Genomic DNA, 21,032 nt, shown 5'->3' on the forward strand with positions numbered 1-21,032 from the left:
GCTACAGAAGACTGGCCAGAAATCACATCACACTGCCAGACTCTCACACCGCCAGACTCTCTCCACTTGTGCATGTGTGTCTGATGGAGAGAATCACAGGAACACTTTAGAGACAGGCTGAGAGGAAAACAGAGCGGCAGATACATGTAAATAGACTGACTGAGCGCGGGAGGCAAACAGATTTGCTGGATTACTTTTTTTTTTTTTTTTACCACAAATGGAATTGTTTCTGTTCATTACAGTGGCCAAGTTTGGGGTGATAATTATAGCTGGAGATAATTAAAGACTTAATTGGGCTTGATAAACAGTTATGAATTGTTTATTGAATTGTTCTCACAAGGCACAGTAGCAATTAGAAGTCTGAATTCATAAACATCCCCTTTTCAGAGTTTGTCCCTGTGTCACTCTCTCTTCTCTTCTCTTCTCTTCTCTTCTTGATGATAAATAGATACCACACTTTCAAGTGAAATGAAATTTTTAAAAGGCAGGTAGCCTTGATATTCCTAAGAGATCTCGTCTTGTACTTACCAAATGTTGTTTTGTGAAAGACAACACTGTGAAATCCCAGAAGGTGTATTCAGTAGTTTGCACAATAGAAGACGCACTTATTATGTTTGCTCCTTTTTCATGTTCGTTTCCATCCAGTTGTTCAAAATATGAAACAGTAGATATGAATACTAAAGATGCACTGCTTGTTGTTTGAAATAACACATTTGGCCAGTAGCTGATGCTGATATCGGTGGTTTTTGTTGCTGCTTATTTTGTTTTTGTTGTTATTTATTCGCCCTTTTGTGCCGGGGAAACAAAGAAATCTTCATTTGAAAAACAAAACTGATTCAAAGATCCAGCCCTTTATTACATTTTCTTTGAAATTTGATCATTCAAATTAATTAAACATACCTTTAAAGGTGCACTGTGTAGTTTTGTCAGAAGAGAAAGATTTTCATTGATTCCTTTTTTATACTAAAACAAACTAAATACACAAAACTCACATTTTAATGACTGAAACAAACTGACCTTAAAGGACAACATGATTTCATGCTGAGTTTTTTATTTATATTCGGCGGACCCTGCCACCTTTCTAGCTTCAAACTGTTCTCAGGACCTTATTTTCCACTCAGAACAGTTTGTTTATTCATTTATGGAAAAAATAAATACTTCTGAGTTTGTATTATTACCTCATTAATATTGTAAATATTAAAATTCTGAGTTTAAATTTCTTCTCCAAAACTACATAGAACCTCTTTAATATAACCTAATTTTCTGAAAAATAACTCCTTCAGAAGCAACTATACAACTATCTACTCAATGATGGGAATATATCAGAACTTATAAAGCCTTACAAACTGATGGCTGGGATGTCACGAGCCAGTAGCTCATGAATGTGCCAGCTCAAAATTGATGTGACACATCAGCCACTGCCATCGGTGAATGTCATCTTATTTGCCGATAGTCTGATAGCCGTCAACAAGACGAAGATCAGCCGAGACCCATGTTTTGCCGGGAAGTAAATGCGGGCAATACTATATAATGAGGCAATAATATATCAAATAACATGCATTGCAGACAAGTGAATCGTATGAGGCAGTTGAGTGTCACTCACCAGTTTCCCTCAATCATAAAAGAATCAATTTGTGTGCTGAACAATAGGTGTCATAGTAACATGAGTCAGTTTCTGTAGCTGGGCTTGAAAGAATCAGAAAGAAATGTAACAAAAGCTGAGAGAAACAGTAATATAACAGATATTTTATAAAGAGGCATAGTACTAATATTGGCATGTAACCTTGTAAAGTCGCTATCAGCCCTTCAGTGACTGTAACAATGGTTTCCTCAAAGTAAGCCACATCCATGAAGTTTTGGACTTTTTGTACCCCCTGCAGTAAAAGTTCTCTTCAGCAGACGTTGATATATTTGAACAGAGAGAATCTGTTACCAGCAGTTATGTTGCTTCTGGCTTTCTCTCCCCTCCTTGATTTATTATGCATGCCGAGTGTTATTTTGGCCTATTTTTTTGCTAGCGTGGATTTGTTTTGAATTTCGTACTGAACCAAGATTGCAATTAAAACTTGTGTTGCAATCGTGTTAGCAATTATCACATCTGATCATCTTCATCTCAGTATGTCCGAGCCAGAGCAGTTAGTAAGTCTGAGGAGGCACAAATAATTCACACTCTTCTGCAAAAAGTACTCAAGTACTCAACACTCCTATGCACATTCAGTCACATGCACTTATCCATTAAAAGCACAATGGCAAGTTTATGAAAATCTCCACACCTACTTCACAATAACACAAAACATTTGCAGCATTTTTATCTCAGAACCTCACACTTTGTCGGGGTTATTGTATTATTACAAACCAGCCATGTTCTCCCACAGTGACATCCCATTTGTTTGAGCCTGTGGGTTTAATGATCTCTCCCTGCATTATGTCCCATCCAAACGTCCTGTTTTAACAGAAAATAAATCAAATTAAGGAAGCAAAATTCTCTCAAAACGCTGTGTCGCAGCGACTGTACCGTCCTCCCTCACGCTCTCTATTGAGTCCAGCCATCCATGAAAATGCTGCTCAATATTTAATTACAACCACCGAGGAAGTGACCACTGAGACGAGTGAAACAATTTAGCTCAAGTGCACTACAGTAGGTGGCTGAACACGGTTTTAATCCCATTTGTTAAATCATAACTAATTATGGAAAAATTAAACACCACTGAGCAAATTAAAGTCACTATACATCAAGTTTGCATAGACTGCATGCCTGTTTACTTCTGTTTTATTTAAAAAAATAAACAATAAATATAATTGTGTATTGATGCATTATATATTACAGTATTTTCCCATGAATTTAACCAAAATTTAAATATATTCACAGTAAAATCATGTGTATTCTACATATGATGACAGTAAAAACCAAAGTTAAGTATTGTTTATTGAATTAGGGTAATTCAATATCTACAAGAGAGAATCTGTTATCATAATATCTATACACCTTTTTATAGTGTACCAGCAAGAGGCGATAGCTTGATAGCCCCCTGTGGTTTCAGCAGGAAAAATAAACTCACAAAAAGTCAAGACATGAATGCATACTCTTCCTTCAACCGAAGGAAAATACAACCGAACACCTTCTGAATTCAACTTTCTTTCTTTCACTCTATGAACTACGAGCTCAATTGCCTTGTTAACTCAGCCTAAAACACACTTCATCCAAATTTGACAAACTAAATTAAACTCACCAAAACAGCGTGTGTCTGTCCTTCCACAATCACCTCTGATTTGATGGTAATAAATCCTCAATTCACCAAATAAGATGTGAAAACAGCTACAAATGACATTTCCCTGCCTGATGTGTCTTGTCGTCCCCGAAGTCATACCCTGGTCAGAGCCGCTGTAAATCGCCTCCATACTGTGTCCCCTGTCTTCAAATTGACCTCTGGCATCCATGGCTGACTTAGCTTAGTCTTCAGTTAAATAGCTAATGGTAGCTAGGTACAGCCAAGTATCGCAAACAAAGAGCGGCAGTTGTTGTTACAGTTGTTGTGATGTGCTGCCCCCTATTTTTTGGGATTCTGGCCATATTCTACATGTTAATATGTTCATATACTGGTAAAATTATTTTGTAGATGTATTGAATTATTTCTTGTTTGAACGAGTGAACTTTCTTTTTTAAATACTTGGGCCTCAAACATAAAGCCGGCCTTGACAAGGCTCCTCCCACAGTCAGCTTACTTTCTTACTTCTCAGCAGAAGTTAAGTTCTGAAAGCGATAAGCATATTATCTAATGAGTCTCTGATTTTCTGTGCAGATCAGCAGTCTTGCAGGTCAAGATAATCAGACAAAGAATTCTGAAACCCCTTTGGTTATGTTCATTCATCTGAATGAAACCAAGAGGGTAGTTTGAATAGGTACGAAGGCGATGACAGGGCAATTGCATCAGAAAGGTGCCGCCACAGTTTCAATCTGCAGAACTCCCAGTGGTTCTTCAAGGGACTTTTTCTTTCAGAGGACTTTTTTTTTTTTTATGAGTGTATTGTATACGATTAGTTTCCGGTGCACACGTTCTCAAACGTGTGTTTTTAAGCGTGACCTGTTCATTTTCCACAGAAGGCTTAAGACACTGAATTACATGCGTGTGTGTCTTAAACTCTGGTTACGGTTCATAACGACTCTTATTTGTGGCATAATTTCAGCTATAAAGAGGGATAACATGGCACTTCTCCTACAAATTGAGGATAAACGAGAGAGAAAAAACCTGGAAACACATTCGCAGTCCTGCGCAGACACTCTTAGACATAATCATGCAAACAATCACTGTCCATTCAGGTCTGCACATATCAATTGTGCTTTCTCTGCAAACAGATTTATGCTAGTGAGGTAAATTGAGGTCTAGATTAATTTAGCAGTGGTATATCAGGTTGACAGACAGTGTGTGACTGTGCATGCATAATGTGTAGATGTTATTCTGCAAGTGTGTATATATATGCATGCTATGTTGGCGCATAAGTGCAGGAATATGAGGTGTACATGTTTAGGGCAAATGAAAGCTCTCATGTTTGATTTAAGTATTCCGCAGGAAAACGGGGAATAGCATGTCAGGATGCCGCTGACATTAACAAATGGCTCTTCACTTTACACACACATATACAAGCACACATTTCTGCTTTCATTTATTCACACCTACTGTACACACACTCCTCTTTCCATATATATTTTTCCATGTTCAAAATAATTACCCTGACAGAATGCAGAGAGGTGACAAGAAAGGGTTAGATGGCACAAAGGCATGCATACACAAAAATAAACACATGCGCGCGCATATACGAGGAGTATATGAAGGCGTGCACTTACACGGCTCCTATGTAATCTTGCATAAACCCAAAGGTTGACAAATTCGCAGCATACATTATCTCAATCTCATCACCCCTGCAGCACTCAAAGGAAGGCCGCTCTAGGTGATTGGATCATTTCCTGTTCGTGTCTTAAGCCTGCAAGGATCGATACCGCACACACACACACACACACACGGTGAACAACGAAGGATCAATGTATAATAGTTACCTTTCAGTTGGTTCCAGGAGAGTTGTGTCGGCCTGGTCATTCTTTCTTCCCAACCCGTTCTGACTGCAAACCAAATTGAACGGGCTAGAGGAAGGACAGTTTTTCCCTGTACGTGTGTCTATGTGTGTGTGTGTGTGTGTGTGTGTGTGTGTGTGTGTGTGTGCGTGTGTGTGTGCAGTTAACAGTTGCCTGGATATTGCATTTACCGGTGGCATGTACAACAGGGATTGTTAGACTCTGCGGTAATAATAATGCAAAGTTTTTTTCAGCGTGTCTCTATGTGTGTGTTTGTGTGTTTGTGTGTGTGTGTGTGTGTGTGTGTGTGTGTGTGTGTGTCTCCGAGGGCAGGCAGGGGTCGTCTCTCCTCTCGCGTGCGTACCGATCCTCCGTCTCTCTTCCTCTCACCTCTGTTCCTGTGTGCAGGCATATTACTGAAGCAAATTGGGGCCAATAGACTCTGTCACCGCATGACCCAGGGCTCACCAAACAGAAAAAGAGCGTGCCAGACAGAGAGAAAAGGCAAATAAAGTGGATAAAAGGGGAGATAAAGGAAAGGAGGGAAAGAGCGAGTCGGAAGGAAAGGCTCGGACGGCGCGAGAACTCGCAAAAAAATGGGGAAGAAAGAGCAAGGAGATGGACAGAGTGAAGTAAAGAAGCGGAGAAAGAGAGAAAGAAAGAAAGAGAGAAAGAAGTGACAACCTCAAATTAAATTCCCATCATGTCAGTGTAGAACAGAATTCAATAGTGTTTATTGGCAGCCCCCAGCCTGAGGGAAATTACATTCTGAAGCAGAGTATGGCATGAATGCACACACACACACCCCTGAACACGCACGCATGCACACATTTACACAAGCAAGCGCACGCATCTATTGTACACACCACTGTGCATGTCCTCGGACAAAAAAAAAAAAAGGCCTCTGGATGATGTGAGCATGCAGACAAGCGATTTATCCCCTGAGGTCCATGTGCCATTTGCGCAGTGCTATTTACGCACCTTTATATATGTATGTGTCTGTTTGTGTGTGTGTGTGTGTGTGTGTGTATTTGGTTGAGCCCTCCCATCGTCACATGCACAATTCTGCCAGTGTACAAAAGTCTAAGTTGTGCCTTTTAGATTCACAGTTTTTCCGTCTGTCGGCCCCAATTGCCGCTTTCTCCGCAGTCAAACTCCGACTATTTGCCATTACAGTACATACGCAGGTTTTTATTATAGTGGCTGTATTAAATGTGTCCCCAGGCTCAAGTTGCCATGAGCACCAGGCTTCAGTGCCTTTGTCCAACCTCCAGCAGCAGCAGCAGCAGCAGCAGCAGCAGCAAAAGGCAGCATACTTTAATGGGAAGCCGTTTAACAGTTTTATGCAGAGCACATGTAGAGGCTATTACTGCTGATGTGTCTGGGATGCAGATTTGCTCTAAATGGCTAACAATCTGCCATTCTTTCAACCCCCCACCCCCGACTCCCCTTGCTCTCTATCTCTGCCCCTCCAACCCTTTTATGTCTCTGTCTGTTTATGCCTCCATCCCGACTCTCTCTCATTTCTCCCCCCTCCAATCCCTCCAACGCTCTCACTCGTTTTCTCTGTCTCTCTCTTTCTCCAGGAGCGTGCAGAGAGGGCTTTGGGCTGCTCAGTGGAGGATCTGAAGGCTCTTTTCTACTGTGAGCTGTGTCACAAGCAGTACCTCAGACACCAGGAGTTTGACAACCACATCAATTCCTACGACCATGCACACAAACAGGTACATGGGATGCACCCGCAGTACAGCCGCACACACACTTGCTACTTAACAGCACACAAACGAGCACACACACAAGCAGACTTCTTTTTTTATGATTTCTTGTCGTGGCATTTGGGTGTGTTAGCGTTACGCGTGTTGATGGAACGCTACTTTACATTTCCATGTCAATCTGCCCATCGGGTACAGTTTCCCAGCAGGTAATAGTAGGAGTGTGACAACCACATCAACTCTTACAAGCACACACACAGTGGTGGGATACCTCAACTCGAGGCGGACACACACACATAAACGGAACAGTACACACACATAGCACAGCATTTACTTTAGATTTCCATTTTAAGAGGCTGATATCTTAAGGAAGATAAGATAAGAGCAAGTTTTTTGATCCCACGCAGGAAGATTTAAGCCACAGCAGCTGGAAAGAAGCACAGAAACTGTATAAAAATGATGCTTAGCTATAAACAATATGAGCATGAAATAGAAATAGAGGTACTAAATACACTTTAAAGATATGATAAATAAGAAATGTTATTTTGAGGTTCTACAGACAGTTGCTGCATGTTTAAAGAAATGCACAGTCAAACTCATTTTATTTAGTTTTTTCTGACCTGATGTTAAATATGTAGAAAAGCAGTCAAAAGATTAGCCACTGGATAAACACATTTCATGAAAAAGTACATATATTACCATAAAGCACTGCTTTTACAACAAATATAAAGATATATTACATGTGGCAGATGAAGTGATTTTACTTGCGTCTGGGGTCAGTTAGTCTGTTATGCTGTGTTCACACAGAAAGCAAGCACGTTTTGCCTCGGGCAAGTGTTTATTTGCCCTAAACAGCCAGCTGGCTTCTGACTGAACTCAGCACTCACCAGAGACTCTAGTTCTCTCTTTTCTTTTCCCCCCTCTGCTCTCTGTACAATCATATAATTACATTTCATCTCGTCAGTAGTCAACATTACAGCATAACATAGATACACATATGTATACCCTAGCAGTGAAGGTAGGCACGTCAGCAGGTTGAGAAGCAAATTTGTGTTTATTCTTGTCTTTGCATTGACTTTAGCCCTATTTGCAGGGGACTAGTATCATCAGGGGACCTCATTTGTATTTTACTCCTATTTACTGACATCATCTCTTGGATATGCTGTCAGCTTAAGGCTAAATTGGAATGGTATTCATAGATTTGAACTTATGGGATCAAAAATTTGTAAGAGAAACATTGCCAACACGAGCAATGCCTCATTTATTCAAGATAGACAACAAGCTACACCCTAATTTTGATCCAAACGACCTGGACAAATTACAGTGTTCTCTGTCAGGCCAGTGCATGGAAAGAGTCTACGAAGTGCGACACCTAGAAGCAAAAAAAAAACAAAACAATAACTTGGAGTGGATGAATTTGGAGTCACTTTTCCGTGTTGCACCTTGTAGACGGTCCCTGTGCACTCACCTTACAGCTGGCTGAACTCACCATGCTTTAGTTGCTCCTAACCTTTTCTTTCTTCTTTTAAATGTCAGTATAGCCGTTCAACATATTATGAGCTGCGATCAAATCCCATAATTGTAAAGTTGTCTGAGTTGTCTGTTGTCGCACAGGATTAAACAAACAGACGTGCACAGGTAATACTAGTCCTGTGCAAATAGGGCTTTTGTATGTAAGCACCCCACACAAAAAAACACTTCATGTTTGCTGTGAACACACGATTATGAACAAACTGTTATAAAACTGCTAGTTGAAATCAAAACAGACTTATTTTGGATTTGGGAGGGGTATTGTAGAGTAATAAAGATACGGCGCACATGAAAATGTTTCAAATTTGGGGTAAAAGGTCATCTTCAATCGTCTATTAAAATCAAAGTAATTCTCATAGAATAAGGGAAAATATCAAGGTAATTAAGCAATGTTCAGCATGTTTATTGAGCTGTTAAAGAGGTCCCAGGAGCTCCAGAAGCCCAAACAAAACATTGTTTGAATATGCATATTGCATAAAAGATAAACTGACCCAGAAGTTGGACCAGCTGAAGAACTAGGTCATAATAAATAAACACAAAAATACGATTGACTTGAGGAATAGATTCAGGAGGAGACTGAGTTTTTTTCTTAACCAAAGCAACCTGGATGAAAATGAGGGGAAAAGATCATATCATGCATACTTATTTAAGATTTAGTTCATCTGCAAGTCACCAGTTTCTAATGTCGGAAGATTCTTTTTCCTTTATCTCAAAATTTAGAGCAGTTGATTTGTATGTATCTGGTGCATAGGGATACTGCTACAAAATTCACTTTATTCTTCAATTTGTACTTCCTTCAAACGAAAAATAAAAATTCTAATGGAGCTATTAGTCACAGCTCAAGTATGATTCTATTATTCCGATTTGGACAAGATCAGGCCAATGGACCGTTAGGAAAAGGCCCGGCAGCAAGTTTTTCTCCTGCGTTCTGCCCTCATTTGTTTTCATACACAACCTCCACTCTGGACTAACAAGCTGAAGGTTCTGCTGATAGCACATTCTCCTACAGCTATGTGTTGTCATGCCAAGACATACACTCGCACACAAAGACATACAGACGAGCACTTACCCGGGTACACATTCGTCCTCAAATGCAGGCAATCTCTGAACCAAGCCAAGCCGCTTCCCACTTTTCAACGCCCACACTGTTCAACATGAAATAAACATTAAATGAGACTGTTCCTCCACTGTCATTGTTCTTTGAAAATTAATCGAGGCAACTGCAGGCCAATGTTAATGCTTTGTTTTAGCCAGCGGCGGGCACATGAAATGAGCTGCATGAGGCACTGAGCTGACAGTAGCCACTGGCACTGTAGGAACACACACACACATACACACACACACACACACAGGCATGCATGCCCACTCTGCCTACCGAGCAGACAACAGATGAAATTCTAGCTGAAGACGGCTTCCCTGCAGGAGTATTGGCTTTAGAGAATGGAAGCTGATTGCGTTTGCTCTGTCTCCTTTCCTTGTCATCGATTCAAGGATAAACATGTCTGAATGCAGCGCTTTATCAGCATTTACTGCTGATTACAGAAATTGCTCATTACAACAGAATTACACTCGCTTTTAAATAAAAGAGCAATCAGCCCATTAGCATGGCCCCTCACATGCTACCTAAGAATACATCATCCTTCATTCTAGGGCCCTAGTGGATATGAATCAACTCTGACTCATCCATAGTTGCCTCAGCCTGAGCACTCCTTAACACATCTAAAGGAATATTGATCGAGGCTTTGACAGACGGATTGAGCTTCACAGCACATAGCGAGACTGACATGTTGGAGAGCAGGAGTAATATCGCTTCCCGCTGTTGGGGACATGGCATCATCTTTGAAGACAAAAGTATTGGCTTTAAAGAGGGAAAGCGGAAATATCTCTGCCCTGTGTGCTCAGTGAAAATGGTTCTGCGTGCAATATTTTGTTTTGCTCTAAATATAGCTACAGGTTTGCCTGCAGTGGGACCTGTTTTTAAGAGAGAACAATAACCTGGCAGAGTGCAAATGCAAAAGGAAGGAGGAGGAATTCATCTTCATATATTCCTCCTATTACAGACTGCTCTCTCTCTCTCTCTCTCTCTCTGTCTTTCGTTCGCTCTCTCTCCAAGTCATTGCCATGGACAGCTACCACGACTCTCATCTTTTCTTCCTCCCTCCTTCCTCCTCCTCCCTGGCTCTGTCCGCAGTAGCTCATTATGTATGCATCTCTGCTTGAACATGATTAATATTTCCCATAGAATGAGTTTGGCATCAAAGCCCCTGAAAGCTCCTTACTGTGCACTAACAATACACACACACACACACACACACACACACACACACGATCACAAATGGACAAACACCCCTACCTAAAGACATGTATGTTTAAGGGATACAAACCCACGAGTGCTCCTCCGCTGGCACATACTTAATGCTGTCTTCAGTGAGCTGACAGTGGGATGTTAAGCATCGCGCGATAATGTAGAAAGACACCCGATTGTGTAAGACTCAGCAGAGATTAACCTGACGACTGTCAGCTCCAGCATAAGATCTGGGTGTGAAAGAGAGTGAGTGTATAAATAAATCTGATGTCTGAGGGGCTAATCTGATGTGTGCATATGTGCATGTGTATGTGATACATACTGTATGGGTGGATAATAGCGTAACATAATCTAAAAGTGAGAGTGGTGTAATCCGGTTGCAATTTTTACTACAGGATAGCTTCACAAATATATAACATAAACAACGAATCCTGAATGGGTGGCTTGCACGCTGAGGTAGCTCTGGGAAGTGAAACCAGAGATATGGAGGGACAATGGTGCACGATACTGCAGCTATTCCCAAACTCCTTAGCCCCCCCTTTTAGCCTTTAAACACACCAACATGCACATGCACACACATACACCTGCCAAGCATGGATAAAGGAGGGATTAAAGTGTGTCAGAAAAGGAAACAGGAGAGAGTAGCATGAATCACTGTTTCCCTGAGAGGACTGGCGCACCTATGGCTATAGACACAAATACACACATACGCTCTCACGCTAAAGACACACACACACACAACAGAGGTAATTGTTATCTTTTTCTACACTACGATGCAGGTGAAGACCCACCGGTTCGCTCAAAATCAAATTATTCTCACTGTGGTGTAGATCTTTGTCAAGATATGTTTGTGTACAGGTCTGCACACATACACACACACACACATAGGTTTGCATAGCTATCTTTGTTCGGAATTTACATTGACTTCCATTCATTTGTACAGCCTAACACCAACCCTAACCATAACCTTAATCCATTTTAGCCAGAAATAATTTTTTGCCATATTTGGACCAGTCCTTGGTCCCCATGTGGACTACTGGTCCTGTGATGGTCAGCCAGAAACGGTCCCCAATAGGTAACAAAAACGCACACACACACACACACACACACACACACAGAACAGGGTTAATTGCTATCTTTTTCTGTACTACGTTCCAGGTGAAGACCCACTAGTTTGCTTAAAATCAAATTATTCTCACTGTGGTGTAGATCTTTGTCAAGATATGTTTGTGTATAGGTCTGTACACATACACACACACACACACACACACACACACACACACACACACACACACACAGGTTTGCACAGCTATCTTTGTTAGGACTTTACATTGACCTCCATTCATTTGTACAGCCTAACCCAAAACCTTATCCTCGCCCTAACCCCAACCTAACCTCAATTCATAGAAATTCAATTCAGAAATCACGTTTTGCCACATAAGGACCAGTCTTTGGTCTCTGTAAGGACTACTGGTCTGGACACAGTCAGAAACTGTCAGCAATAGGTAACAAAAACACAAACACAAACACAAACACAAACACAAACACGCGCACACACACACACACAACCATTAAACAAAACAGAGGTACTTGTTATCTTTTTCTGCACTACGATGCAGGTGAAGACCCACCGGTTTGCTCAAAATGAAATTATCCTCACATTGGTGTAGATCTTTGTCAGGTTATGTTTTTTGCTTTTGTGTACAGGCCACACACACACATACATATGAACATACGTGCAATGATGTAGCATTTTTACCAGCTGGAATCTGTGGCCATCACCATGTCTCTCATGGTTACTTTGCCAATGATTAGTGGCCTTGCTTTTGCAATTGGGAACGTGTAATTTCGGCATCAGTAAAACACCCTTGGTACACTCCAGCTCCAAAGCAGATGTCATTGGATCAAAATTTATCCCAAACTAAGCTCTGGTGACTGAGGAAGGGTTGAACATTTTAGAGATTTTAGTGACAAGAGCATCCCCATCATTAAATCACTTGTGTCACTCATCTCAAATGTGTCTGTAATCTACTATTCACCAGTTGGGTGTTTGCTCTCAAGCAGCGTGTTGGAGGAAAAACGCTTTCTTCCAGGCTGAATGGAGTTAATTGGACATAAGCTTTGGAGGAGAACATCTGCAAACGCTGCCGACTGATGTGTATGGTTTGAAAGACAGCTGCCTGCAGAGAGCTTCCTAGAACTAATCTCTCTCTTTTCTCCTCTTTGTCCCACACTTGTGCCTTCGCTACTCCCTGCCCTCCACATACTTTTTCTGTCACTCCCTCCCTCCATCCCCATTAATTTTCATTTCCTGCAGAGGCTGAAAGAACTGAAGCACAGGGAGTTCGCTCGCAACGTGGCCTCAAAATCATGGAAGGACCAGCGCAAACAGGACAAGGCCCTCAGACGCCTGCACCAGCTTGCACAGCTGCAACAGGATACCCAGCGGTGAGTGGGAGAAGTGTGTAATTATGTGTGTCTGTGGCGGTAAGCGTGTGTGTGTGTGCAATGAGACCAGGGGCAGAGTCCAGAGGGGTTAGAGTGCGTCACATCTAGTCAACGTTCCTCGGACGTGATGGATGCATCCACAGATGTGAGAGCACTCAGTTGTCTTAGATAGGCCACAGGTGAAGTAAATATAACATGAAGACACATTCTTGCTGACACTCTGAAAGAAGATGATGTGTAGGGGGAGGAAGTGGAGCTTCAGAGGAGAATGAATAGAAGAGAAACAAGCAGTTACTATAAAAAAGGAAATAAAATGACTAACAAGATGAAAGATGAACTCCAGGTTCCCCCACCTAAAGCAATCAAAAGAACTGATACAAAAAAAAACAATACATTACATTATAATCATCTTGATTGCAGCCATTCCCTGTGCAATTAAATGTGTTTTCCTATAATCAGGGAATGTTATGTGAACAGCATTACTATGACAACCAATATCATGCCTCTGCTTTTTTCTTTCTTTCTTTCTTTCTTTCTTTCTTTCTTTTCTAAATAGCATTGATAGCACAATAATACTTACTAAAATACCAAAATAACCTGTGACCATAAAAATGTAGTTTTACAATAAATCGCCTGTATTACAACTGCCTTTCAATTTATAAAATGTATAACATGTAAAAGTTATACAGTACAAACATTTTGGGCAGCCCAGGAACAGAATAAGTACAGATACAGTACAATAAAGAAAATTAAAGCTGCTGCAAGCGCTGCCGTTGTTTTAACTAACTTGTCCTTGTCCTTGAACCTGTCCATTCTGCAGTTTGCAATCTCCTCCCTCCTCTCTACATCACCTCACCTCCTTTCTTTTTTCAGCTCTCTTTGCCTCTTTCTTTTCTTCAAGCATTTTTCATCGCTTGGCCTTTTTCGTACTATAAGTCATCAATGGGAGCGCTGGAATTGGTTGCTTTCCCTGTCACGCTGTTGCCGGTGTGGGCACTAGAACAGGAGGATCCTGCTCTCTGTGTGTTCCCCGAGCAGACAGGACCGCCTCTTTATGGAGTTCTCTGTCCTGATTGGATCAAGCGGGCAGGGATACCAGAAAACTTTGATTATTGTTGGAATTCAGAGATATTCAACACTTAATTTAATACGAATGTATGACGTACAGCAGCTTTAAAGAGAATAATTAAATGTGTGTAGAATAGGAATAGATTAAAATAGAAACTATACTGCACAAGCAATTAGACACAAAAACACAAAAATTGCAGCTGTAGTAGTACACGTGCAGTACCCCACTAGTGTTGTACGTGAACTAGTAGTGCAATCAATCTGGCTTTCTCTATCTCAGAAATATTTCCAGGATAAGACCATTTCTTTCTAACAAAAATCTGGAAACTGTTATTCATGTCTTCATGGCCAGTCGACCTGACTATCGTAAGTCCTTGTGCTCTGGTATCAGTTAGGATTCCTCTCTTGCCTCGAGCTCATCCAAAACTCTGCTCCTGGCTTCCTCACACCGTTCACCTGTTGCTTCAGAATTGATTTTAAGAGTTTTTTTCATTATTTATAATCTGTAGGCCTCACCTCAAGTTATTTGACACGGTTTTTTATTGCCCCCCTCAGATGCGTCATTTCTTGTTATTCTAAGGTCTAAATGAATACACAAAGATGATGGAGCCTTTTCAGTCATGGCTCAGTCTGAGTCTTTGGAAGGACTTGCCTGAGGAGACCAGGGTTGCAAACTCCATCTCGATTTTTACAACACTTGAAAACCCACTTAGAAAAACAAAAATTGGTTTTTCTGACATTCTGTTTTACCCTCTGTGAGATTTTTCTGTTTAGTTTTTGTGGCTTTCAGTTTGTTTTATTCGCTTTGTGTTTTATTCGGTTCCTTAGAGCACTTTGTAACTGTGTTCTATGTATGGTATATATAAAAAGGTTATATAATACCTTCAATGTAACCAGCAATATCTCTATCTATCTACAACTTAAATCAACTACAATGAAATATATTTCTATTTCTTTCTGTTGCAGTGTCCCGGGAAGGACTTATGGACTGAGAAGTGCAGTCAGGGCTGTGAGCCAACAGCAAGACAGACACATGGACCAAAGAGACCACAGCCCTGAGGAGAAGCCTGAATCCTTCACCCACACCCAGAGACCCCCTCCTACGCAACCCAGGACAGTTCCTCTCAGCCAGCTGCTAGAGGATCCATACCAGTCTCCTTCTCAAACACCTCTGGCTACTGCTCTAGCAGAGTCCCCACTAATAACAAATACACATCTGGCATCCGACGCAGTAAAGCCCCAGTCTTGCCTGGGTTTGTGTCCCCAGCTTCCCCTCCCTGGACGGGGGAGAGCGGGAGGCAGGCTCGGGGTGTCCTTCTGCTTCTCACGCAGGGGGCCCAGGCTTGAGCCTTCTGCCTCCGTCTTCTCGGACTTGGAAGAGGAGGAGAGAGAGAAGAGGGAGCAGATGAAAGAGAGGATAAAGGGGATAATGGAAGATATTGACAGGGAAATTGGGGAAGTAGAGGAAAGGAAACTCAGTGAGAGTGAGAAGCTTAAGTCCAGCTCTGACAGCGCTGGGCAGAGAGACATGGTGCCAATCCCCAGAGAGGCTGCCAAAGAAGAGGAGGAGATTGAAAAAAGAGAAATAGTGAAAGAACACTGTCCCATTTCCACAGCAGCACCTGATAATCTGGGCCACAATTCTCTATTCTTGCCATCACAGACCCAGGTGACCATATGGGGCACAGCACTAGCGGGTGCGCACATGGACACCGAACACACAGATAGCGAGACAGAGAGAAAACAAGAAACAGAGGGGGGGAGGGAGGAAGGTCAGTATATGTGTGTGCTGGGGAAAGATGGCTCCACCTGTCTGAGATGGCCTGTCAGTTTGCTTAAGTTCACTGAGTCTCAACCACACATCTGCTACAGCCACAACCCGCTCTGCTCGAACCCCCCGCAACAAGAACAACCCACAGAGGGCCTGCAGGAGCCGCAGAAAACTCAGTTGTGCGCTCTCTCAGATGAATCCAATCCACGCGTGCCAGCTATTCTTACACCAGACGCTCATTCCTGTTTACAAAGACAGACGAGGCAGGAGCTGAGAGCAGACAGACAGGAAAAAGCCAAGGAGAATTTCAAGGCAGCGCAACATATCGATGTGGAGACAGAAGAACACCTGTTCCTAAAGAACGGAAACCTTTCATCATCAGAAACAAGAGCAGAAAGAGGGAGATGCACACTAAGTATGGAGAATTGCATGAGGGCACCCTCCCATCCATTTGACCCCGCTTATAGTGACAGCTCTGACACAAACTCTAAGAATCCTCTAGGAGGCAGATTAGGGGGTGCCAGAGGGATCAGGGAGGGAGCCATCACAGCCCTGAGCTGTAAATCAGAGTCTGTCATCCAGCCTGGCACACAAGGGATGTGCATCAGCCCGTCCAGGTGTGAGTGTGGGAGTGAGACAATGTGCAAGTGTGCCAGCGCTCCGCAGCCATTCGTGGGCGTCTCAGAAGTGACACGCAAAAAGAGGAAAGCCAGCACAAAGAAACACAAGTTGGGAAAGAGGAAGAAGAAGGGCGAGAAGGAAAAAGCTTCAAACAAGCGCCAATCAGCGAGGTGCAAAGTGAGGAGTGTTGTCTCCACAGTCTCCACTGGCAGAGAGAGGAGTGGAGAGGCTGGAGGGAGCTGGGGGAAGAAAAGGAGGCATGGGGAGATGGGGGAGGTGAGGAGGAGGAGGGTACAGAGAGCAGGGAGCAGCTGTCTCCTGGGGAGATGTGAGGCTGAGCCAGTATCTGTCTCTGTCAGGAAGAGGAGGCCTCACAGGAGCCACAGCAATGAATCCCAGTCACAGGCAGACAGAGAGCAGGCAGAACACTGCGGTGCCTCCTCCAAGCTCAGCAGACACGCAGCAGACACCAAGGGGGAGGGAAAGCGAGACGAAGATGCAGCGACTTTTCCCTGGCGGTCTCACTTCTCCTTACACTCCTTCTCACCGGGATGTGACTCAAAGCTGTTTTGGGAAAGGGGTCACCATAGCAACCCCAGGAGTTTCATTGACTGCTGTTACCCTGACAACAGCTGTGGTTGCAGCCCGGCGAGAAAGAGAAAACCCCTCCACAGGGACAGGAAATTCATTCATCATAAGAGGAAGAGTTTGAGGCAGCGTGAAGCCTGGGAGGAGAGGGAGAGCGGCAGGAAAATGGGAGGGCGTCCAGGTTACAGAGACAGGGGCCTGATTTCAGATACAGAGCCGTGGGAGTGGATGAGAGGGAGCTGTCCTGGAGGCAGCGAGGAGGGCAGGACAAGGAGGCCTGGATGGAGGTCGAGAAACAGAGCAGCAGAGTGGGATCGGTTGGCAAGGTTTAGCCCCAGTCCCAGCAGCTGGGGCAGGAGAAGCCGACACCTTAGCACAGAAGATGTCGACTGGGACAGATGGACATGGGGCAGCAGCGACAGCTGGGAAGACAGGGGGACACACAGATCCACATCAGGCTCTAGGACAGGGCCAGACAGCAGAGACAGCCCCGGCTGTACGTGGAAATGTGCCGGCATCAGACACTCAAGCTCGAGACACTTCTCCAGTCCTGAGTGGTGGACGAGTAGACCGATATATAGCCCCCAGAGTGTGATCAACACAAGGGCCAGCAGATGCCACAGCCCGCGCTCCTGCAGCCCTTGCAGCAGCACCAGCATGTCCGAGTTGAGCTGGGAGTGGAGCAGGAGCAGCACCTGCTCAGGAGCGGATGTGACAGTCAGCTCCTGCAGGACATCCACGGGAGCTCCAGGACTCTCACCCGAGGGCCCACAGGAGGTGAAGAAGCAGAGCAGCCCCATGTCCATTCCATCCAGCCTTACCTCTAGCTCCTCTTCTCATTCTTCGCCCCACAGATCCTCTTTGACTCCCACAGTCCCAGGCCACCATTGCGAAACAAGTCCTCCTCAGCTAAAGGAGCAAAATTCGCAGTCTGACCTTGGACATGGGCCCTCTGCCAGTGTCACATCAAGCAGGTCAGGCACAACTCCAGGACTATCCCCCAGTAAGTCTGTGCCACTGAAACCAGGCAGGATGTTGCTTCTCCCTCTGATAGGGAAATTACCTGCGATCCAGAGAAAGGCGAGGAGGAAAAAAAGGCTGCTGGAGAAGAGTCAGGAGAAAGAGGCAGAGGACGAAGAGGAAGCTAAAGGCAGTGGAGGGGTTCCTGGAGCTGTCGTCAGCAGTCAAAAACGTCCTCTGGACGTGGCTGACTCAAACCGCAGCAGCACGCCAAATCGCTGCCCATCACAGATTAGGACTGATGACAGACAGACAGGTGGAGAGACAGCTCCGCCAATCAGCTTTACTGCTGACGAGATGGACAAATATCGCCTCCTGCAAGAGCAGGCAAGAGAGCACATGCAGAAAGTCCTGGAACAGACGCAAGAGAGTGCAGATACACACATGGAGACAAACTACACACGCACAGCACAGACAGACAACTGTGGGACTTCAGACGAACAATACACACCTGCACCCCTGCACAACCCCACACAGCCTCAAGCCCAGTCGATTCACGCAGACACGATGCACACACAAGCACAGCACACCCTCCAGGTCAGCCTCCCACTCCAACATGTGACCCCACAGGAGAACTTTACTCAGCCCATGGCCCTGGGAGTCCCCAGCCTCCCCCCTCTTCCACCATCACCCCCTCTCTCCAGCCTCCATCATATCATTTTACAACACACAGCCCTCTCCATGCCCCCCTCGTCCTCATCCTCTTCCACCTCATCGCCCTCACGTGCCATCCACCCACACCCGGCTCAGCTCCCTCACCCCCTGACCCATCTACACCCATCCCTCCCCCATCACCTTCACCTCTCTCCCTTCTCCATATCCTCCTTGTTCCCCTCCATCCTGCTGTCTCATCACCCCATCCCTCTCGTCCCCCAGTCCCCAGCTTTTCATGCAACACAGCTCGCTCCGCTCTCCCCGGTAGCCCTGCAACCCTTGACCCCACAGCCTTTCATGGACAGAGCGTGGCCAGTCAGGTTTCAACAGAAGGCGTTGTGATTTTCACAGAGTGGCTGCCATGTTTATTAATCTGTCTTGGCAGCACAGACTAGTTAGAGAGAGATGGAGAGCGAGAGGGAATTTTTGGTTTGGATAAAAGCCTGTTATTTGAAATGGGGATGTGTCAGTACTCTTTCTCACATATGCCCTCACACACACACATGCGCGCATGCATACACACAAACAACCCGACTATTGACTGTTTTCAAATGAGAATTTGTTTCTCCATCTAGCCTCTGCTGTGTTGTAGCAGACAGTGAGAAAACAGACTTTGATCCTTTGCTTTTTCCATCACTCCTCATTCAGGCCCAGAATAAAGGGAAAGGTGCACCTGCTATTCAAAGACAAGCCGGGCTTGTGTCATCCTCTCTCTTTCCTTCTGAACCTCAGACAGACCAGCCGCCTTTTGAAGTATCCTTCATGCCCGGGACAGAGGGGCAAGAGAGAGTGATAATACTCCCCCCTTATCTCCATTTCATACAGGTTATCTGAGTTGGAGTGTGACTTTCAACAAACGTAAATAGTGTTCCAGGGACCGGGGGGCATAGCACAGCCATTTTAACCTTGGTGTGTATACTGTATTTGTGTGTGTAAGATAGAGATAATTCTGGACTGACACACACACATATACACAGTAGGAAGAACAACTAATTTCCATATCTGACACATGTTAAGACCTGTTTTGCCTCTATAGTGTAAATATTCTGTGATAATATTAGAATCATGGGAAACAATGAAATAAAAAAGGTGAATTAACCTTGATCAGTTGTTCAATGCTTAAGATTATTTTTTTTCCGCACAGCATTTATAATTAAATCATGAATGAATCGGATCTTTTACAGTAAAACTTGGGTGGAAATAAATGGGCTTAAATGCCCTTTCTCATTCTGTGTGATTTGTGTTGATCGTGCAACATGTTGCAACACATTCCCCATAAAAAATTGATGCTGAAGCTACAGCGTGGTTTACCACTTCTCAAAGTGAGGCCCAGAATTCCTTAAAAAACCTTTTAAAAGATGGTGGAGCACCGAGGTCCAAACCTTTCTTGCTCGTGACCCTTTTATCTGAAGCGTTGTCTACAGAGGGTGCATGTCTATGAATTGTGAGCATGCAAAGGGATTTTCCCTCATCAGTTTGCTGATGTCGAGGCGATAAAAAAAAATATATACAGCAAAGATCAGAGAAAAGTTAGAAAAAACATAATTTAGTGGAGCAAATTTTTGATATTCTTGTATCCATCATCTCACAGCCCCTCAGGTTAATCTAGAGATGAATCTCGCCTTGTGAAGATGCTGATCGAAGGGTACAGAGCCACCATCCTCGAGGGTCTGAAAAAAATGCTGACATTTAATACATTTATCCACCAAGTGTAGCACTTTATTCAATAAAGAGAAGGATCAGAATGAAAGTGTTTTTATTGTGTCTGTCACAGAGTTAGATGCCGCCCTTTAAATCTACCATATTTTTGTTTTAATAGTGTGCTATTAGTCCTTTTTATTGCCAAACAGATAAATCATTTTGTCCAAAGAAGCACATTCCTTTGATCACACTGTATTACAAGGTCCAGTTTGACCTTTGGTTCACTTTAATGTGGAAGCCAAAAAAAATATCCACTTAGTTTCAAGGCACTTCATAAGCCCCCGACAGTTTTGATACTGTATACGTTGTGGTAAAACAAAAACCTTTTAGCATCATTAATAAACATTGACAAGCTTCTTTCTCGCAGCCTTGCCAAAGGTTACGGTGGTTAGTAACTGTTGCTATGCATCCATGACTGACGATTGGTGAAGGCGCGGATGTATTCAACTGCTTGCCAAACAGTTGATCGCTGCAGCGGCCGGCACTCGGGGAGCAGTGCACTGACGAGAACAGAGCAGCATCCAGATGGTCTTTGGACTTGCACTT

General features: G+C 43.7%; 1 protein-coding gene across 1 annotated transcript in view; it reads left to right on the top strand.

Annotated features, from left to right (window-relative positions):
* The window catches only part of znf804b (zinc finger protein 804B), a 36,588-nt gene extending 16,699 nt beyond the window's left edge, over positions 1-19,889 (top strand). Inside the window, 4 exon segments of the mRNA XM_084356946.1 lie at positions 6,655-6,792; positions 12,933-13,063; positions 15,098-18,896; positions 18,898-19,889. Coding sequence (XP_084213072.1) covers positions 6,655-6,792; positions 12,933-13,063; positions 15,098-18,896; positions 18,898-19,053 — 4,224 coding nt within the window. The 3' untranslated portion in view covers positions 19,054-19,889.
* Positions 19,890-21,032: the final 1,143 nt, after the last annotated feature.

Source organism: Pagrus pagrus, assembly GCF_965226575.1.
Source record: "Pagrus pagrus genome assembly, chromosome: 7".
Lineage (NCBI taxonomy): Eukaryota > Metazoa > Chordata > Actinopteri > Spariformes > Sparidae > Pagrus > Pagrus pagrus.